This window comes from Coloeus monedula, assembly GCF_965178545.1.
Source record: "Coloeus monedula genome assembly, chromosome: 20".
Taxonomy (NCBI): Eukaryota; Metazoa; Chordata; class Aves; order Passeriformes; family Corvidae; genus Coloeus; species Coloeus monedula.
In genome coordinates this window covers 775,780-796,768 of record NC_138800.1, presented here as the reverse complement: position 1 = coordinate 796,768, position 20,989 = coordinate 775,780, and the positions used below count along the sequence as shown (strand labels likewise).

General features: G+C 67.0%; 1 protein-coding gene across 2 annotated transcripts; it reads right to left on the bottom strand.

Annotated features, from left to right (window-relative positions):
* Positions 1-9,706: 9,706 nt before the first annotated feature.
* LIMK1 (LIM domain kinase 1) lies at positions 9,707-19,849 on the bottom strand. Of its 2 annotated transcripts, none has more exons than XM_082294484.1 (16): positions 19,725-19,849; positions 17,813-17,909; positions 14,993-15,131; positions 14,364-14,473; positions 14,092-14,283; positions 13,226-13,331; positions 12,975-13,138; positions 12,716-12,899; positions 12,548-12,634; positions 12,206-12,337; positions 12,035-12,094; positions 11,863-11,928; positions 11,618-11,774; positions 11,476-11,531; positions 10,837-10,994; positions 9,707-10,746 (listed from the first exon to the last, which is right to left on the bottom strand). In XM_082294484.1, the coding sequence occupies exons 1-16, from the start codon at positions 19,780-19,782 to the stop codon at positions 10,596-10,598; spliced, it is 1,917 nt and encodes a 638-aa protein (XP_082150610.1). In that variant the 5' UTR covers positions 19,783-19,849; the 3' UTR covers positions 9,707-10,595. The 2 variants fall into 2 exon arrangements, with proteins under 2 accessions (XP_082150610.1, XP_082150611.1); XM_082294485.1 differs by lacking the exons at positions 17,813-17,909; positions 19,725-19,849 and adding exons at positions 15,514-15,577; positions 17,186-17,196.
* Positions 19,850-20,989: the final 1,140 nt, after the last annotated feature.

The following is a 20,989-nucleotide window of genomic DNA, read 5'->3' as shown; positions in this document are numbered from 1 at the left end:
GGCCCAGCCGGTGTCGCCCGTGGCCAGGAGAAGATGCCGAGTGGCACCGGCTGCGTCGAGGGCTGGGGAGCAGCATTAGCATAACTCCACCCTGGGCAGGCTCCGCGCCCCGCGGCACCCAGGAGCCAGGCACGGCCCCGGCGAGGGGCAGGGGATGGGAGAGGGACCCCCGGGGCACAGCCAAACCCAGCTCCTGCCCGGCTGCGGAGAGTTCAAGGACCAGCCAAAGGAGGTCCTGAGGGGCTGCAGGACCACCACCATCAGCACCAGCAGCACCCCTGGGCTGAACACACAGATTGGCTGCAACCCACGAGGACACGCAGTCCTTGGAAACACCTCTGTCCTGGGACAAAAACCCGCTCCATCCCGGGACAAAAATCTCCCTCCTTTCCAGGACAAAATGCCCCTCCATCCCAGTGCACACCACGTCCTCTCCCACTGCCCACCTGGAGCACCCCCCAGCAGGTCTCCACAGCCTCCTTGAGGTCAGAAACCCAGTTTTCCATAAAAACTCCTTGAAAACTGCACACTTTTGCACCTGACAATTAAAGCTCCCCCACATGGCTCCAAGCTCCTGCTCGAGCTGGGCCTGCCTGGGAAGGACCCAGGCCTGGACTGGGAGAAGCAGGGATGCTGCCTACCACAGGGATCCCAGGCAGAAGCTCCAGCGTTCCTGCCTCGGCTTTCCCGGCTCATCCCTGGGAGGCGAAGGGTTAACAGTGCCCCAGGAGGAGCCGTGGGTGGCAGTCAGGGTTCCCCAGCTGTCACTTCGGGGTCACCAGGGACGGTGATTCACCTTGATGCATGTCGAGCTGCATCAGAGCAGCTCAGGCGCGATCCAGGGTCGCTCGGCCGCTTTCCAAGCGTCCCGGCCGGCACTCCCGGCAGGAGCGGGGATTTACGGCAGCGAGAGCCCGGGGCTGTGCCGGTGGCCCCGTAAGCAGATTACACACGCGGCTGAGTGCAAGCCGGCCTCACACCCGGGCTGCCAGCGGCCCCGCAGCCCCAGCCAGGGGCCACCCGCGCCGCCTCGTCCCCGCCTGTCACTCTGCATCGCACCGTCCCCGCGCGGTGACAGCCCGCGGGATGCGGCACGGGGGGACACGGGGGCAGCGGGCACAGCCTGAGCTAGGAGAGCCACCGGCTGCCCCTGAGCATCGTTCCGCCGGGCACCACATTCCCTTGGGAGGTGTTTTCCCAGCCTGCTTCTGCAGGGAAAGGAAGGGAACACCCCGGCGAGGTGCTGCCCCACCGCCAGGCTGACGGGGGCGGTCCCAAGCCCTCTAAAGGTGACACCCAGAATGCCACCCGCGGCACAGCCACTGTGTCGCTATGGCCGAGCATCCCAGGCACGAGCGCTGTCCCAAAGGCACGAACCCCACGCAGGACAAGCACTTGGTGGCCCCCAGCGAAGCCCAGCGCTGCCAGGACTAGCCCAGCACTTTCCCGGGGTGACAGGACCCGGGCTGTGCCTGCTCCACCCCGCCTCTGGATGCACGGGATGCTCCCACAGGAGAATCAGGGTTTCGTACCCCCAGCTCTGCCACCCCACCCACGAGTGGCATTCCAGCTGGGAAACTGAGTCTCCCAGCAGCTCCGAGAGGAGCAGGGCGCTGGGCATCCTGTGAGTGGGGGGCAGGCGGTGGTGTGGGTCGCTGCTCTGGGCAGGGGGTCAGCACCAGGCAGGTGAGCAGGGGGGATGAGAGCCGCATCCCTTGGTGCAGCAGCTCCAGTCCCTTTCCTGCAGGGAATCCTCCAGCCTGAAGGACCTGGAAGCATCTGAGTGGGGAGCCCAGGATGGGACCACGAGCGGTGGCTCCTCATAAGCCGGGACATGACAGCAGGGCCTGTTCCAGGCTGGAAAGCAGGTGGCATGTCAGCACGTGGGGCTGGGCAAGCTCTGACCCACTCAGAGCCGAGAGCAGAGATCGGGGGAGACCCCTGCTCATCCTGCCCCTCCGGGCCAGCCGGGAACTGCTTTGGGGACAGACGGATGTGGCACCGGTGGCAGGGACACCGGCTCTGCCTCTGCAGATCCTTCTGGAGCACCTCCAGCCCCAGCTCATCCCGCGTTCACGGACGCGGGAGCCCGGCTGCTCCCGGTCCCCAGCGGTGACTGCCGTCCTCCCCCCGATGTTTCCAGGGCTGGATGAGTGCATCCCAAAGCCACAGTCTGGAGCCTGTCGGGAAGGCGCTCCGTTGCGACACGCTCCGCCAGCCGCCCTCCTCTCTGCTTTCGCTGCTCCAGCTCCGGAGGAATGTGCCGGGCTGGTTCCCACGGCGGCTGCCGGGGCAGCGCGGCCTCAGCGCTCCCCACCGAGGCCACTTGTCCCAGCGGCCACAAGCCGGTGCCACGCGAGCCACGGCCACAACCCTCCGTCCTCATCCTCACCCTGGACACAGCCTGAGGTCCCCGCGGAGACGTGGCCCGGCCGAGCGGCTCCTGGGGACCTGCCACCACCGCGGAGGGCTGAGGCAGGACGGGAGATGCAGAACAAGCTCCCGCGGGCCGGCAACGCCAGCGGCGGCTCCGGACCTTGCCGGTGAGTACAGAGCCGGCTCCGTGCGTGTGACGGTCCCGGCCGAGGGCCCGGCCAGGCTGGCAGTGCCGCCAGCGCCGCAGCCCGGGGACCTGCCAAAAGCTGGGGACCGATGCTCGGCACGGAGCCACGCCAGAGCAGGAGCCACGCTCCCGCTGCCCACGCACGGACACCCGTGGGGGGAGCGCAGGACGGGGGGACACGCAGGTGACGCTCCCGAGCGCTGCCCTCCCGGATGCCCCAGTAAGGGGCCCGTGGTCCCCCCGCCTCCTCCGGGGGCCGGGCAGGTGCTGCCCCGCCGCCCGTGTCCCCCCCGCGCTCCGCTGCGGCACCGGCGGCCCCGGTCCGCTCCGCCCCCGCGCACCGTCACCTTCACGGAGGGCAGCGGGCTGCGGGAGCGGGCCCGGGCTGCGGGAGCGGGCCCGTGCCACCGTGCGGGGCGGTGCGGGGCAGCCCGGCCCGGGCCGGTCCCACGTCCCCGCCGGCCTTACCATGGCTGCGGCGCCGGGCGCCGTCCGGGAGCGGCGGCTGCCGATGGGCACGGCCGGGCCCCGCCGCGGATTAGCAGAAATAGCAGCGGCGGGGGCGGGGGCGGCCCCGGGGCGGGGCGGGCGGGGGGGCGGGCGGGGCGGCCGCTCGGCATCACCGACAGCGGCACCGGGCACCGGCACCGGCAGCGGCACCGGCAGCGGCAACAGCGCCCGGCAGCGCGCACTGCACGGGGGCACCGGGCACAGGCACACGGCACCGGGGCCGAGCAATGTACACCGGGCACCGACACCGACATCGGGCACCGGGACCAGGCACCGCACACCCGGCACTGGCACCACGCACTGGGTACCGGCACCGGGCGCTGGGCATCAGCACCCAACCTTGGCAGTCGGCTCTGGCATCAATACCTGGCGTCGGCCCCGGGTACTCCCCTTGGCAGCTGGCAACGGGGCCAGGCACCGAGCAGCAGGCACCAGCTCTGGCAGCACTCACCGGGCACCGGGAACTGCACGGTGGGCACGGGGTGGTGGCACAGGGCAGCAGCACCGGGCAGAGGGCTCCAGCATCAGCGCTGGGGCACCAGCACCAGGAACAAGACACTGCACCAGGGACAGGGCACTGGTACCAGGGACAGGGAACAGGCGGCCCATGCAGGGCACCAGTACCGGGTTCTGGGCATTGGCAGGGCCCGGTGCAGGCAGTGGGGACAAGGCCCCAGCACCAGTTGCTGGTGCAGGTGAGAGGGAACAGCCCCCGTGCCGGAGAGTGACCTCCTGGCAGTGCCACCAGTACCAGGTACTGCGCAGGAGGCACTGGGCTCCACACAGCCACTGGCGGCTGGGAGCACTGGGCACCAGCTCGGGGCTGTTAGGTACTGGGAAAACACCCCAGCACCACACATCCCGCATCACCCGCTGGGCACCAGGGACTGCGCTGGGTACCAGGGACTGCGCTGGGCACGGGTCACCGGATCCCAGTCTCCCAGTTCTCCCTCTGCAAAATCCCAGCTCGCCTCCCCCTCCCGAAGCCCTTCCCGGGGCTGATGCCGAGCCACCCTGCTCCTGGCCAGTGGGCTGGCAAAGGGACCCAGACACCCGGCTGGCTGTGTCCTGCCCCCATTCCCACTCCCATCCCGCATCAGGGATGGCAGTCGCTTCCCGGGGTGCCCCCGGCCCCAAGCCCGTGTGAGTGGCAGTGGCACGCGGCCGTGTCCCCGTGTCCCCGAGGGCAGGGAGGACGCTGGCACCGGGCAGGGTTGCCTGGGGCGCTCGTGTTCCGGCCATGAAAGGGGCCGGGGGAGCCTTGGCCGCGGTGGCCGTTGCCCGTGGCGAGCAGCTGGCAGAGCTCAGCCCCCCCAAATTTCAGTCTCCCAGTCCAGCTGTCCCTCAGGACTGTCCTTGTCCCACCTCAAACTCACTCCAAGCCACGGGGGTGGCGAGGCCACATGCATTCCCAGAGCATCCCTCTCATAGGCTTCCCCTCCCTGCCTCAGTTTCCCTGCTCATAAGAAAAGCCAGAGGCAATTCCCCAGGAGGAGAAGACGGATCCAGCCCCGGTCAGGCTCTGACCGAAGCTGTGTGACTCCACAGGGACCATCTCAGCCTTGTCCCCAGCCTTGTCACCGCCTGGAGTCTCTTCCCCTCGGACATGACAGAGCCAGGCTGTGTCCAGATGGCTCCACATTCCCTTTATTCCCATAAATAACTATCACAGGCTCGACGCAGCCTCAGAGAGCACCGGTGGCCACCTCGACCCTGTATATTTGGGGGCTCCAGGCAGGGATCCCGCTCTCCCAGCACTCCACCTTGGCCAGCCATGGGGTCCAGGCAGGGTCAGGTAGGGGCAGGCAGGTGAGGGTGACTGTTTACATCCCTAATCCCCACAGGCAGCGCTTTCCTCCGAGATTACCGGGGATTAGGGGCTCGGGGGCTCCAGGAGCTCAGCCCGGGCTCTCCCTGCCCTTCAAGGAGCACCGCTGAGCCCCGCGGGGGCGAGCGGGCGCTGCCGGGATGAGCCGGGCGTTCTCAGCCGGGCACTGCTGGGCCGAGCTGGGTGTTCTCGGCCTGGCCAGCGGGCACAGCCGGGAGCGGCCACCCGCTTGCCACGGCCTCGCTCCGGTAGCCCAATGCCCATCGAGGCCGGGGAGCTGCAACCTGGGCTTTACACAGAGCATTAAAAGCTGAAGGGATCAGGGGCGGAGCGGGAGGGGACAGGGGGTTCCACGTTCCTGGCTGGGCGATGACGCAAAGGGGAGCGATGGTGACGCCCAGGGAGGCTGGCACAGCTGGAGAGGTCCCCAAGGTCCCCGAGGCACGCCGGGGTCCCTCGGCCCGGCGGCAGCAGCGATCCCAGGTCCCGGCCCGGCTGGGAAGTCTCCGCTCGCTACCGGGGCCCAGAGCTCTATAATTACCATGGGAGGCTGAGTTATTTTGGGAAGCGGCTTTGCTGCTGCCAAAGCTTTTATTCCTCCAAACCAAAACAAGATGGAAAGAGCCCAGCCCAGGATGCTGCATCCGGCGGGCGTGGGGAGTTTAACCTCCTCGCTGCCTGCGCCGGGGCTGCCGGCTCCCCCGCTGCATCACCCGCACAGAGACGGGGCCGGGGCGCTGGGAGGTTCACAGGAGGGTCCGAGGGTAAGATTTGGGGTCATGGAGACCACAGGGTGTCAGCCAGGCATGGGATGGGGCTGGGGTCAGCCCCGTGCTCAGCTGCTGGCGGGTCCGGAGGCCACATGTTCGGATGCTTCCCTGCATCCGTGAGAACCTCTATTTTTAGCTCTTTCTCTTGCAACGGGTCGCGTTTTGGGGCCTTCCCAGCGCGGTGGCTGGGCCGAGGAATGCCATGTGCATGGACAGGAGCACCTCGCTGCTGCTCCCAGTGACACAGCCCAGGGGACAGAGCCCCAGGGGTCCATCCCCAAAGCCACCAGACAGGCAGAAGCCCTGCTCTCCCCTCTCCAAAGCAGCCAAACAGACTCCAAGCCGGGAACAAACTCATTTTTCACACAGTGGAAAAGATGAGCCACATCAGGTACCCTACAGTGCTCCCCAAGAGCTGCTCCAGCACAAGGATGAGGTGGGTTGGGGCTCTGTGTTCAGGGTGGACCCCGAAAACCTGGGGTGTAACTCCTGCCCTTCGGCCTCTTCCCCTTGGTCTGAGCCCACAAGGGCTGCCCGTGCCTGGGTTGCTCCCTGTGCTTGGGTCTTAAAGAGCAGCCAATTGCCCCCAAACCCAAAACCCACATGCCAGGGTCTTCCAGCTCCCCAAACCCACACACCAGGGTCCCCTAAACCCACTTGTCAGGGTCCCACAGCTCCCCAAGCCCACATCCCAGTGTCCCTGTCCTTGGGTTGTCTCTGCAGGGAGCCTCTGCTCAGGGCCTGGGGGTTCTGAGGGTCCACATTCCCCGAGTCCGGGCAGTGCCAGCCCCTCAGAGGGGTTTGGCCATGGGATGAGCTCTATGGGATGGTGACACAGCAGTGGGGATGGTGGCACAGCCATCCAAACCCACAAGCCCAGGTGGTCCCACCCCAAGCCTTGCCCACACAAGGCCCCCTGCCCTCCTTGGACTGAACCTTCCCACAACTCATCACGTGTCACCAGCCCCCAAATCCCCCACAAAGGATTCACCAGTCGATGCTGCCCATCCCTGGTCCTGCCTGGGGACCTGGTGGCATTGGGGAACCAGGAGCACCCATCACTCACCTCCCACTCCGGAGCCCCAGTGGGAAGGGGCTGTGCTGGAGCTGGGGGAGGATGGCAGCGGGACTGAGGAGAAGCCACTTTTCCCAGCAGAAGCAGCTGAGGTTTCCAGGGCTCCCCAGCTGTCCCCTCCCAGGTGCTGTGTCCCCACAAGAGCAGCAGTGGGGCTGGGGATGGGCCCCACGTGCCCCCAGCTGGCAGAGAGGGGCAGGATGGCAGAGCTGCATTCCCAGTGTTGCTTATGCAGACCTTACAAAAACTGCTGGCAAATGAGGCGGGAATGTGTATCCCAGGGGATTTTCTTGCCTAGATTTGGCCAGTCTCACCTGTCAGGGACCAGAGGACACCTGAGGGGGGACAGGAGCTGCAGTGGCAGCCCTTCCTCCCATCCTCACGTCCTACACCCCGCTCCAGTGAAGGGGAAATTGAGGCAGTCAGGTACCGACCCTTCACCATTGGCCTCGGAGCTCCACCGGGGTTTTGGGTGTCTGGACGTTCCCCTGGAGCCACCAGGTCCTGGTGACACGTGTGACCCAAGGAGGTGGCTCCTATCGCAGCCCAGGCTGCAGAGGGGGACACAGAGGTGGGACAGTGACACCAAATCACCGAGGGAGGGCTCAGGCTGCTCCAGACCCACACAAAGCCCCTGGTCCTGAGCCAGAGGGATGGATCCTGTACCCAGGGGACAAAGGCGGCGCTGGGGACAGGGCCAACCACGACAGACACCCCGCAGAGCCATGTGCCAGATGCAGGAGGGGGATCAGAGGGCTGGAGGACAGGAATGGTCCCAGGATGTCTCCAGTCCAGCCTCTGGCTCAAAGCCAGGATGGGCTGAGGTGGAAAGGGCTCCAGAGGATCTCAGAGCCACTGGCTTCTCTGGGAAATCCTCATGTGGGGCTGAGTCTTGCTGTGGCCAGGGATGGGGCCCAGACCTCATGTCCCCATGGAGCTGGACACCCCAGCTGGACCCCAATGACCCCTCTGCAGCTCCACACATCCCTGCGGAGCTGGGCACCCTCGTGGGATCCCAGTGACCTTCTCCGGCCCCACACCTCCCTACAGAGTCGGGTGCCTTGGTGGGATCCCAGGAATCCTTTTCCATCTCCACACCTCCCTATGGAGCTGGGTGTCCAGACTGGCCCCCAGCACCTCCTCTCCTTGCACATCTCAAGCCTCACAAGGACCCTCTGCCTGTCACCCCTGTCACAAGATGTCCCCCAGGAGGGTCCCTGCAGTAGCAGTGCCCCCCTTGCCCAGACTTCTGGGAGAACCTGCCCTTCTCCCTCTGCACTGGAGCCCCAAACTTTTCCCCGAGGAAGGTGACAAACCCGTGGCTGATGGGTCATGGCTGGAGCCGGAGCTCTCAGGGTATCCTCGCCAGAGCCACTGGTGCCTTCGGCCACCCCCTTGGTGTGAACCCCTGGCTCCCCACGTGCCACCATTCCAAACTGGAGTCAGGCATGGGCAGAACCCTACCAGGGACATCCCAGGGTGGGCACAGAGCAGGACCTGGGAGGGGACATTGGATGCGGTGGCAGCTCTTGGTGGCCTGTGACATGGTCTGGGTGGCCCTGTCCCTCCTGGGAGGGAATGGCTGGAGGGGACAGCCAGGTGCTGGTGCTGGGATGAGCCCCTCCCACGGGCACTGGGTCAGGCTGGACTGGGGCTGGATTTGGGCACAGGGCACTGCACACCTCCGGGGGGGCTTTGGGGTGACAATGACAGCAAGAGGCCACTGCAGCTGTGCCAGAGCCACCTCCCTGCCTGGTGAGGGGGGGTCCCAGCTTGGTCTGGGGTGAGTTGCTGGTCACAGGGGTGACTGAGTGGCCACTTGTTGTGGCCAGCTGCTGGCTCTTGCCCCAGGGGCCACCAGCAAGTGTCGCAGTGGGTGTGGTGTCCCTGACACCACCGGGCACAGCACACCCACAGCTGCACCCGGCTGGGTGAGGGGCTGGGCAGGTCCCAGGGGTTCGGGGGTTCAGGGGTTCCTGCTGCAGGGCTGGGGGTCTCCCGGAGTCCTGCTCTCCTGTGGCACCAGGGGACTGGGGACTGTGGTGTTTCCCAGGTGTGATGGCCACAGTGGGTCCCTCACCCCAACGTTCCCAGGGAGTGACAGTGTCCTGCTCCCAGAGCAAACAGTCAGCACCAAGGGCAGTGCGGTGTCACCAAGGGTGGTGACAGCCCATGGCACCAGGCAGGGTGTTGGCCCCTGTCCCTCACTGGGGCACTGGGGAGCAGGCACTCAGGAGCCACCCCAGGAGGGGGACAGAGCCACTGTCACTACGTCCCCCTGGCCCCCCCAGAGCAATAAGCTACGAGGTTTCCTGACGGATCCTGGGACCCCTTCAGGCTCCTTCCCCAGCTGCAGCATCACTGGGGCCATCCTTGGGGACCCCTTCCCCATCCCTCCCCCCTCAGCTCCTCGGGTTCCAGGTCTTCTCCAGCTTACAAAGCTCAGCATCCCCCAAGGACGGAGATTCCCCACCTTGGGGACCTCAGTTTGGTTCAGGAAGGTGACAAGGACAGAGGGACAGCAGGGGAGGGCTATGGGCTACCCCAGCATGAGCCACCTCACTGTCCCTGGGGCTGGTTTTACACCAAAGGCAAAGCAGCTCCACGGCACCGACGGTCACAGGGCTGGGGTGACAGCGGGCATGGCCACCAGGCCAGCGAGGGGACGCAGGGCTTGGGGGCCCTGCTGACATAGGCAGGGATGGCTCCAGTCCCAGGGCTGGGGGTACCCACAGAGGGGTGGGGACAGCACAAAGGGGGACGACAGCACTGCGGGTGAGCGAGTTGGTGGATGCCACCACGGCCGGTGCCACAGCCCCACCCTGGGCAGAGGGACCGTCCCCTCCTGCCTCAGTTTCCCCAGGAGCTCCCAGCCCCCCCGGGGGAGGTGAGCGATTGCCAACAGGCCGGGCAGCGAGCGGGGAAGGATTTATTGACTCACGGCTCGGGGTACATCACAGTTTGAGCTCCCTTCCCGCCTCCGCAGAGGTCGCCTTGGACTTCCCGGGCAAAAGTGCGCGGAGAGGCTTCACAGTTTGATCCCTTCGGGAAAGCAGAACCGAGGCAGTGACAAATGGCAGACGCTACGTTGTATGAAAAAATAATACAAACTCTTCTCTTTAAATATCTTACAGAAAAATGAACCTGAATAAAGAGCATGAAAAGCACCGCGTGGCGCAATCCCCCGGGCCCCCCAGGGCAGGGGGACCGAGATGAGCCACGGCCCCACGTCCCTCCATCCCCAGGGCTGCGCGGTCAGGGCTCAGCACGGGCAGCAGAGGCGCGGGGGCGGCAGGGACCGCTACGTGCCCGTCCCCGCGCCACGGGGGAGTCCCCGCGGCCCCCTCGCTCGGCCGGGGGTGCCGGCAGCCCCCCGAGCCCGGGGTGCCGGCGGGAGCAGCGTCAGGGGCTGGCCGAGGGCGTTGCTACGAGGGCGCCCCGGGGGCCGCGGGGTCCCTCCGGTGTCGCAGTGCAAGTTCACGGAAAGCCAAGGCACCGCCGCGAGGCCGCGGCTCTGGCCGGGGAGCCCGCGGGGCTCGGCGGGGGCAGCCCCGGTGTGCAAACGGGAGGTGAGCCGGGGTGGGGGACACGGGGACACGGGACGGTCCCCGCGGTGCGGCCGGCCGGGCTGGTCCTGGCGGTCAGAGCTACGGCGTGGGGGTGCCCAGGGCCACGGGGTGCCCAGGGCCATGCGGCCCCGGGGAGAACCGGCTCCCCGGGGCGGGGCAGGGCTGGCGGCGGGGCGGGGGCGCGCCCGGGGGTCCAGCCCCGGGGTGGGGCAGCCCCAGGAGCGGCTGGCGGCGGACGTGGCTCCTTCTCCCGTGGCTGTAGAGGGTGCGGGCGGGGGCTCTACCGGGGGGGTGCGGGCAGCCCCCCCTCCCGCCGGTGCGTCTCCCCGAAGGCCCGGTCCAGCTGCTCCAGCTGGGAGCTCAGCGGCAGGTGGATCTCCAGGTGCATGCGCAGCGCCTCCAGCCACTGCTCCAGCTTGGCGAAGGACGGCCTGCGGACAAGGGCACACGTGGCAGCTCCGCCGGCTCTGCCCCCAACCCGGCCCCGGCCCCAGGCATCCCCTGGGGTCTCCATCACCCACCTCTTCTCGGGGTCCAGGTCACAGCAGCAGACGGCGATGGGGAAGAAGCTGGGGGGGCAGGCGGGGGGGCAGTAGCGCTCCAGGAAGCCCCGGACGTTGAGGCCGAAGTCGGTGGTGCGGGGCAGGTAATCGGGGTCAGCACTCACCCGGCCGATGATCTGCGGGCAGCGGCAAGGACGGGCGGGCTCAGCACCAAGGGGTGACCCCAACCCCAAACAGGGACCCCTAAGCCCCAAGGGGGAGATGTCTAAGCCCCAAGAGGGAGCCCAGACACAATGAAGAAACCCCAACCCCAAGGGAGAGACCCCAACAGGGCGACCCTTAACCAAAGGGGAGAGGCCCCAACCCCAAGGCAGGACTCCAAGCCCAAGAGGGGCAACTCAAGCACAGTGAGGACCCCAACCCCAAAAGGGAGACCCCAATCCCAAGGGGAAGAACCTTATCCTGGAGGAGAACCCAAATACAATGGGGACTCCAAGCCCTAGGGGGACCCCAAGACCAAGGGAAGTGGCTCCAATCTTAAAGTGGAGACTCTGAACGCCCCAACGCCAAGGGGGACACCCCAACCTTGGGGGAGTGACCCCAAACACCATGAGGACCCCAGCATCCATGGCAGAGCCCAGCCCCAGGGGCACTTGCCTCACACAGAACGATGCCGAAGGAGAAGATGTCCACCTTCTCATCGTAGCTTCTCCCTGCAGGGACAGACAGGGTCAGGGCCCTGCCCCACCAAGCGTCCCCTGCCTGGGGACAGAGCCCTGGATGGCCACATTCCCCTCACCGTTGATCATTTCGGGGGCCATCCAGTAGGGGTTCCCCACCACCGTGTAGCGCTTCTTGCGGTCCGGTTTCTTCAGGTTCTTGAGATGTTCGGGCTGGTTCTTCTCATCCACCATCAGCCGTGCCAGCCCAAAGTCAGCCACCACCACGCTCTTGTTCTGGGGGGACAGGCAGGGGTGAGGCCTGGGGGAGGGGACTGAGAGCCCCAGCCAGGCTGGGGGAGGACAGCACCAGGATGGGACTCACCTCCCGCACGAGGCAGTTGTGAGAGTTGAGGTCGCGGTGGATGATGTTCATGGAGTGGAGGTAGGCCTGTGGGAAGGGTGGGCTGAGAGCAGGGGCACCCCCACACCGTGGCCCCCCCACCCAGCAGCACCCATCCCACCCACCCACCCACCCACCCCACGGTGGCACCCACCATGCCGGCGGCGATGTCCTTGGCGAAGCTGACCCGCTGGCTCCAGGGGTAGTGGCTGTCCTGGGGGGCAGGAGAAGGGGGAATTTGTCAGGGAATGGAAAAGGAAGAGGGGTCCCCAGCCCCACCGGGGCTGTGGGGTGGTGGGGGACTGACCTGCCCCCCAGTGCTCACCATGCTCTTGATGAGGCTCCTCAAGGTGCCCCCTTTGATGTACTCTGTGATGAAATTGAGCCTCTTCTCCTTGTAGAGCACCCCGATGAACTTGAGCACGTTGGGGTGCTCCAGGCAGCGCATCACCTTCACCTGCAGGAGACCCCCAGCCCCGTGTCCGTGACACCCCGAGGCTCCCACAGCCCCTGACAGAGCTGCTGCTTGTAGACTGAGTGGGCAGGGCTGCACCCACGGGGCCCGGTCACCCCTCTCCATGGGTTGTGCCCAGGCGGGGGCCAGGACCAGACAGACCCCCTCCTCATGTCCCCCAAGCCTGGGGGATTAAGGACAGGGGACGCTCACCTCTTTGAGGAAGGTCCTCTGTGTCTCCTCGTCGAAGCGGATCAGCTCCTTCATGACCATCACCTCACCTGTCTCCCGATGCGTCACCTGGCCGGGAGCACAGGGACTCAGCCACCCCTGCTGCATCCCAGGGAGCCGAGACCCCCCCGCTCGTGCCCCCTGCCCCACCTTGATGGCCTGGCCGAAGCAGCCCTTGCCCAGCACCTCTCCGTGGATGAGGTCGGAGGGGCGGAAGATGCGGTGGGCGCGGGACACGACGCGCAGGGACTCAGAGCGCCCGATGTCCTTGCGCTGGGATGCGGGAGAGCCCACGGAGCCCGAGCCCGGGGACTTGTCTGTGCTGCAGCTCCTCCTGGGGGATGGACAGGCAGTGGTCAGTGCCAGGGCGGGGTGGACCCGGAGGGGGCAGGGGCAGGGGCGGCCTTACGTGACGGCGCGCTGGCGCATGGCAGCGGGGTCCTCGCAGGGTGCGGGCGCCGGCGAGCGCAGGGGGCTGCCCGCCAGCCCTGGCTCCCGGCCCAGGGGCTCGTGGGGGTCATGCTCGATGGTCAGCTGCAGCAGGCGGCTCGTCTCCTGGATTAGCAGGTCGATCTGTGGAGGGAAGTGGCGGTGGGGCGGGTTTGGGGACGGGGCGGCAGCGGGGCTGGCTGGGGCTGTGGCAGGGGGAGCGGAGCGTACCTCGTCCAGGGGCACGTGGCCGATGGGGGTCCCGTTGATCTCCAGGATGCGGTCGCCCACGTGGATGGAGTTCTTCATGTCAGGGCTGATGCAGTCCGGGTCCACCCTGTGGGGACAGGGTGTCAGACCCCCGACACTGTCACCATCAGGGGGGTGTGCTGGGACACTGCCCATGGGGTCACCCGGCTGTCACTATCACAGTGAGTGTGCCCACAGAGTCACCCCCCGTCACTGTCCCAAGGAGGTGGCATGTTCTCTGCGAGTCACCTCTGGGAACATGCAGTCACTGTTCCCACGAGCCACCCCCTGCAACGTGGGGATGTGTGGGCAAGACACCCACTGCTGGCAGGGGACATGCAGACAAGCTGCCCTCGTTGGATGGGGACACGGAGGCACACTGCCCACGGGTCACCCTTGCTTGATAGGGGCACGTTGTCATGGCTCCCATGAGTCGCCCTCTGGGATGGCGACACACAGTCATGGTCCCCAGAGTCATCCTGCTAGATGGGGACAACAGGCACGTTGCTCATGGGTCCCTCCTGCTGGACAGGGACATGCTGGCAATGTCTCCACGAGCCACCCCAACCACACGGGGACATGCATGGTACCCTCAGCCCACCCTGCCACAAGGGGCAATGCCAGCATGGCCAGGAACACACCAGCACAGCCCCCACAAACCCCCCTGCATCTGGGGACATGCCACCACAGACCCAACAGGCCAGCCCTGGACAATGGAGACACCCCCAGGCCCATCTCTCCTCCTCCCACCCCCAAAACGTGTCCCTGGGATGGATCCCAGGGGCAGAAGGGGTGCAGGACGCCCCAGCCCTGGGGAGGGGACGGGGGCAGAGGGCTCAGGGACGCACTCTCGGACGCGCACGGTGCGGGGGTGCTCGGTGCCGCAGCCCTGGTCGATGGAGACGGAGAAGCCGCGCTTGCCGTCGGAGCAGGCGGGGATGGACACGAGGGTGACGGTGTGAGGGATGCGGGAGGCCGGGGAGTCCGGCAGGATCTGCTCGATCACCGGGGTCACCACCATCTGGTAGTAGCAGTGGCCGCTGCGGGGAGCGGAGCGGGAGGGTGGGCGGGGGTGCCGGGGGCCGTGTCCCCCCAGCCCCCCAGGCCAGCCCAGCCGTACCAGTAGAGCTTGGAGCGCTCCACCAGCGCGTAGGTGTCCCCGTCCCCGATGAAGGCGCGGCAGTTGAGGCAGCTGAAGCACTCGGGGTGGTACTTCTGCTCCCCGGCCACCTGTGGGCAATGCCATCAGCCCCGGGAGCCCGCGTCCCCGCACCGAGGGTGGGGCTGGGGCTCAGAGGGGGCTGGAAGCACCCACGGGTGCACCAGTGCTGTGGGAAGGGCAGGCTGAGCCACGGGATGGTGGGGACAAAAGTGCCACCAGGCTGGGGGTGGCTGCAGGAACATCTCCCACCACCCTAAGCCTCTCCCCTGCATCCCCCAACCCCAACGTGGACCTCCAGGGTCCCCCTAAAACGTAGAGGATGCCCCTGCCACACCCAGCGGTGCTGAGGGTCTGCACCCTCTCCCCACCTCCCCTGCTTCCCCAGAGCTCAGCCATGGGACAAGGCTCCACATCCCACCCCTGGGGACCCTGTGGTGCTCACCATGACCAGCCCACAGACCCCATAGACCCCGTGGTGCTCACCATGACCACCCCACAGACCCCACGAAAATTCCCCACAGACCCTATTGACCCCGTGGTGCTCACCATGACCAACCCACAGACCCCAGGGACCCCGTGGTGCTCACCATGACCAGCCCCTTGGTGATCTGCTCGGAGCAGCCGTGGCACAGCTCCCCGAAGCGTGCCCAGTAATCCTTCTTGCAGTACAGGCGCCCATCCTTCTCGTAGTACTGGTGGGACAGGGAGGCCCCGCATTCACAGCACCTGCGGCAGCGACAGGGACCCCCTTGTCACCTCGTCCCCACTGTCACCCCGGGGCACAGCCAGCACTCGCCCACTCCACAGCTCTCTGGGCAAGCTGCTTCCCCCACCTCCTACCCAGCTGCAGGGCCACTGCATCAATGTGTCACCATCCCCAGGGTGACAGCAGGTGACTCCGGGGGTGACAGTGCAGGCTGGGGCTGCAGGGACACGTGGGGACACCGGGGTGGACAGGGCAGGGGACGTGGGGCAGGGAGAGGCATGAGGAGGGAAGTGCCAGCCCTGCATGGATGTGCCAGCCTGGACAGACACACAGAGGGGTGTACCAGACTGGTGACAGACATGCCACCCTGGTGACAGACGTGCCAGCCTGGCACAGACTTACAGAGGGATGAGACAGACTGGTCACAAGCGTGGCAGCCTGGTCACGGACAGAGGGACATCCCAGCCTGGTGACAGATACACAGAAGGGCATGTCCCTCTATCCATGACTAGGGTGACATGCCAGTCTGATCACGGACATACAGAGGGACGTCCCACCCTGGTCACAGATCTGTCACCCTGCTCACAGATGTGACAGCCTGGTCACGGGCACACAGAGGAACCTGTGACCCTAATCAGGGACAGAGGGATGTCCCACCCTGATTAGGGACACACACAGGGATGTCCCACCCTGGTGACAGACGTGCCAGCCTGGTCAGGGACAGATGGACATGCCCCCTTGGTCACAGCCCCCCTACCCTGGCACAGCCAGCCAGAGGGACGTGCCAGCCTTGGGACGATCTGCAAGGGGCACAGGGGGAGGGGGAGCTGCTCGGGGCTGGGGGGGTGCAGGGGGTGACAAGAGCAGGGGGTGCAGAGGGGGCTGTCAGGTTTGGGCTACAGGGGAGCACATCGGGCTGTGGGGGAGGGGACAGGGGGGACCAGAGAGGGTTTGTGTGGGGCTGTGGGAGTGGCTGGGGGTGCAGAAGGGGGGCTATAGAGGATTTTCTATAGGGGAGTGATGAATGGGGGCAGGGGACGCTGAAGGAGGGGTGCAGGGGCTGCAAGGAGGGAGTTCCTCTTGAGGAAGGGGTTGAGGGGGTGTAGGGGGTGCTGTAGGGGATTTCCATTTGGGGATTTGCAGTGTGGGGCTGCTGTAGGATGCAAGGGATGCTGTAGGGTGCAGGGGGTGCTGTAGGGTGCGGGGGCTGCTGTAGGGGATTTCCTACAGGGGATTTGCAGTGCGGGGGTGCTGTAGGGTGCGGGAGGTGCTGTAGAGGATTTGCTGTAGGGGATTTGCAGTGCGGGGCTGCTGTAGGGGATTTGCTGTAGGGGATTTGCAGTGCGGGGCTGCTGTAGGGTGCAGGGGGTGCTGTAGGGGATTTCCTGCAGGGGATTTGCAGTGCGGGGCTGCTGTAGGGTACGGGGGGTGCTGTAGGGTGCGGGGGCTGCTGTAGGGGATTTCCTGCAGGGGATTTGCAGTGCAGGGCTGCTGTAGGGTGCGGGGCTGCTGCAGGACACGCCGCGGGGGATGCCGGGGGGTGCCCGGGGACTGTCGCAGTCCCCCCCCCCCCACCCGGCCGCGCAGGTGGAATACCAACCAGCGGTGACGTCACGGCGCGGAGTTTCCCCACCCCATGACGTCACCGCGCGAGGACTCCCCCGCCCGATGGCGCAGCACGAACCTCCCCTGGGCTGGGGGCGGGGGCGGGAGGAGGAGGGGGGGAAGGAGGAGGAGGAAGAGCAGGAGGGGGAGAAGGAGGGGGAAAAGGAGGACAAGGGGAAGGGGAGAGGGAGAAGGAGGAGAAGAAGGGGAGAGGGAGGAGAGGAGGAAGATGAGGAGGAGGAAGAGCAGGGGCAGGGGGAGGAAGGCTTTCAGCGAGCCCAGCGCTGCCGGAAGCCGCTCACCCGTGAGGGGGGACCGGATCCAGCTGCGGCCCCGGGGTGGCTTCACTGGGGCTGATGGCCCAGGGAAGGGGAGCCGAGCATGGGGGGCACAGGCTGAGCCCCCCGGGGGTCCCTGGGGTGCAGAGCCCGTCCTGACCCGCTCCCACTTCAATCCCACTCCCACTCACTTGGCTCCAGCGCTCAGGACACGGCTCTTCCTCAGCACCGCCGCCAGCATCCTCCTCCACCGGACAGGGACACACCCCGGGGACACCCTGGGCACCCCCAGCCCCACAGGGAACCCCGTCAGGTCCCGGGCACCCCCAGCTCCCCGGCCCGGGCCCCTTTCTCCTGCTCCTTCTCGGGGCTCCAGCGGCTGGAGCTGCCGGGAGGGCTCGAGTGAAAGAGGAAACAGGGAGGGAGGGGGGCGGGTGACATCAACCACGCGCACCCTGTCACCCGGCAGGAGGGGACAGCGAGGGACAGGCAGCAGAGCCCTCAGGACAGGCAGCAGGCCTGGCCTCAGCCAGGGCTCCCACGGGTGCCAGGAGCCACAGCCACGCTCTGGCGAGTGACACCATGACAGCCTCACGCGTGTCCGTGCCACGGCCGGAGCGGGAGGGAGCACTGCCCCTGTCCCTGCAGAGCATCCCGCTGTCCCCGACGCCATCCCGCTGTCCCCAAGGCCATCCATGCCGGTGCCATGACACCATCCATCCCCATGTCCCTGATGCCATCCCCGTGTCCCCGGCGCCACCCCGATGGTCGCAGTGCCACCCACCCCAGCGTCCCCGCTGTCCCCCGGTGGGTCCCACCTGAAGCAGTCGGCGTGCCAGTCAGCCTTCAGCGCCTGCAGGTACTGCCCATCGTAGATGCCCTGCCCGCAGCTTGCACACACCGGCAGGTCGGTCCCTGCGGCCAGGGGAACACGAGGGGACAGCGCTGTCACCCCCCCGGCCAGCCTGGCCACCCACAGCAGCACCCAGCATGAAATCCCTCTGCCCGCGGTGGCGAATTCCATCCCCCACCCATTGATCCCAGAACGGGTCAAGGTCGTGGCACCCGCGTCCCCAGGGCTGGCGACAGGGCAGGGGTGGGATGGGGGCACACCGTGGGTGCAGGGGAGGCACAGGGGGCAGGATGGGGGCACAGAGTGTCGGGAGGGTGGAGAGGGGCAGGATGGGTGCAACAAGGGATCCCGGGAGGATGGCGGGGTGTGGGATGGGTGCTGGGGGTGCTGGGTGCATGGGGGGACAGCAGGATGAGTGCTGGGGGATCCTGGGGGACACAGAGGGGGCCAGGGTGGGTGCTGGGGGATGCAGCAGGACACACAGGGATGCAGAATGGGTGTTGGGTGATGAATGGGGGGGACAGAGAGGGGTGCAGGATGGGTGCTGGGGGATGCAGGAGCACACAGGGGTGCAGGATGGGGGATTGCAGGCTGGAAAGGGGTGCAGGGGAGCACAGGGGATGCAGGGGGATGTGGAGTGGAGGTGCAGGAAGAGGGGCGAGGGGTGCAGAGTGGGGGTTGGGGGCTGCACAGTGCATGGGGGGACACAGAGGGGTGGAGGGGGTCTCCAGAGGTCCTGGGGGTGCGAGTCCTCAGGGTGTGTGGGGGGTGATGAGGGCTCCAGGGAGTGCAGAGGGGAAGGAAGGCACAGCAGGGATGTGGGGGTGCAGGAGGGATGCAGAGGCATTGTGGGGTGCAGGAGGGATGCAGGCTGGAGGGGACGGGGGGTGCAGGAGGGGCACATGGGGTGTGCAGGGGAGATGGGGGAGTGTGGCGGTGCAGAGGGAGATGTGGGGTGCTGGGAGGGTGCAGGCAGGGATGCAGGCTGGGTGCACAGGGGGACAGTGCTTGACGAGGAGGACAGGGGGAGATTTGGGGGTGCAGGGGGGAATCCAGGCTGAGTGGCAGTACAAGGAAAGATAGGGGGATGGAGGCTGAACAGGGGGTACAGGGAAGGCTTGGGGGTGCAGAGGGGATGCAGGGTGACAGGGGCTGCACGGGGGCATTTGGGGGTGTACGGAGGACACAGGCTGGATAGGGGTGCAGGGGGCTGCAGGCCAGAAGAGCGATGTAGGGTGGGATGCAGGGGGTGAGGTGGGCTGGGTAAGGGGTGCAGGGGGACGTTTAGGGGTGCGGTGGAGGATGCAGTGGGTGATGTGGGCTGGATGAGCAAGGGGTGCAGGGGGTGATCTGAGGGTGCAGTAGGGATGCAGGGTGGCTGGGGAGTGCAGGGGACATGTGGGGGGCACGGGGGATATAAGGTGTGGGAGAGGGGTTCCAGAGGGGGATGCAGGGGTGCAGGGTGATGCAGGGGGGCTCTGGGGAAGGTGCAGGCTGGATGGGGCGGCAGGGGATGTCGTGGTGCAAGGGGGAACCAGACCAGAGAGGGATGCAGGGGGGGATGCGGGCTGGGTGAGGGGGTGCAGGGGGGAGATGAAGAATGAACTGCGGGCACAGGGGGACATTTGGGGACGCAGGGGTGATGCGGGCTGGGTGGGGAGCGCAGGGGGCATGTTGGGGGTGCAAGGGTGCGAGATGGGGGTGCCGAGGAGGATGCAGGGGCGCGGGGACGCTGGGGAGGACGAGGCTGGCTGGGGGCTGCGGGGAGGATGCGGGCAGGGTGCGGGGGGCCGCACGAGCCGGGCTGGGGGGGTGTCGGGGCCCGAGCGGCGGCGGAAGCGCTGAGTCAGGCGGGGGGCGCTCGGGGGGTCACGCACCTTCGTCCTCTCCCATAGGCTCGTCCCTCCAGGTGCAGCACAGCAGCATCAACCTCATGCAGGCGCGCTGGCCGGCGCCGCGCCGGGCCGGGCCGGGCCGGGCCCTGAGGCGGAGGCGGTGGCGGTCCCCGCGCGGGCGCAGCCCCCCTCCGGCCCCCCCGGCCCTGCCGCTGCCGCTGCGGCTCCGGGCGGGACCGCGGCGCCTGCACCGCGCCTGCGCGGCCGGGGGGCGGGGCGGGGCGGGGCGAGGAGGGGGCGTGGGCGTTGGTGGGTGTGGTCGAGGTGGGCGTGGCCAATGCAATGGGCGTGGTCGCGGCCGGGCGGGGGCGGGGCTCGCGGCTGCACGCTCGGGCCCGGGGGGATGCGGAGCTCACGGGGGGACGCGGAGCTCACGGGGGACGCGGAGCTCACGGGGCGATGGAGCCGTCCCCACCCTCCTCTGACTATCACGGGTGTCCCCACACAGCGTGGTGGCCCCAGCTACGCCAGGCCAGCCCCATGGGCAGGGCACGGGTGTCGCCCCACCATCACGGGTGTCCCCCATGTGGCCCAGGCCGTCACTGTGGTCATGGCACAGGTATCCCCATCTTCCCTGGGATGTCACTGTGGGACACACGGTTGTCCCTCTCATTCTCCACGTTGTCATCATGGAATAGAGCATGGACAGCTCCCTGCAGCCCCTGGCCACCACCATGGCAAGGGGCATGGACTGCATCCTGTGTCCCTGGCTTGTAACTGTGGGATAGGGTATGGACGTCCCCCTCATTCCCCATACCGTTACCATGGGACAGCACATGGATGTGTCTGTCAGGCCCTGGGCTGTCACCAAGGACAGGCACAACCCCACTGGTCCTCAGGCTGTTGCCGGGGCACAAGGCATGGACATTTTCCTGCACCCCAGGCCCCTGCTGTGAGTCAGAGCACAGACCTTTTCCTGGCTCCCCACGCTGTCACACCAGGACAGGGCAGAGATGTCCCCCCGATACCTCAGGCCAGTGCACAGACCTCTCCCTGGGACCCTGGGTTGTCACTGCAGGAACAGGCATGGGCAACCCCTGGGGCCCCAGGCTGTCCCCCCACCCCTCCCGTGTGTCCCCGGGCTGTGACCATGCACTGGGACAAGCGACATCCCTGGGCCAAGGACCCAGCAGCTTTCCGGGCTTGCACAGAGCCGCGGTGGGGGTGAACCCCGGCATCATTGCCACCGCCACGGGGAGGGGGACAGGGACAAGGGACACGGGACAGAGCCAGAATCCTTTAAAAAC

Excerpts from the sequence above, each read along its gene's own strand:
- LIMK1 (XM_082294484.1), bottom strand. The coding sequence starts at position 19,782 with ATGAGGTTGATGCTGCTGTGCTGCACCTGGAGGGACGAGCCTATGGGA. Across the intron at positions 14,474-14,992 it reads TCACCAAGGGGCTGGTCATG|GTGGCCGGGGAGCAGAAGTA; the intron begins GTGAGCACCACG and ends CATTGCCCACAG. Across the intron at positions 11,929-12,034 it reads AGGACATCGCCGCCGGCATG|GCCTACCTCCACTCCATGAA; the intron begins GTGGGTGCCACC and ends CCCTTCCCACAG.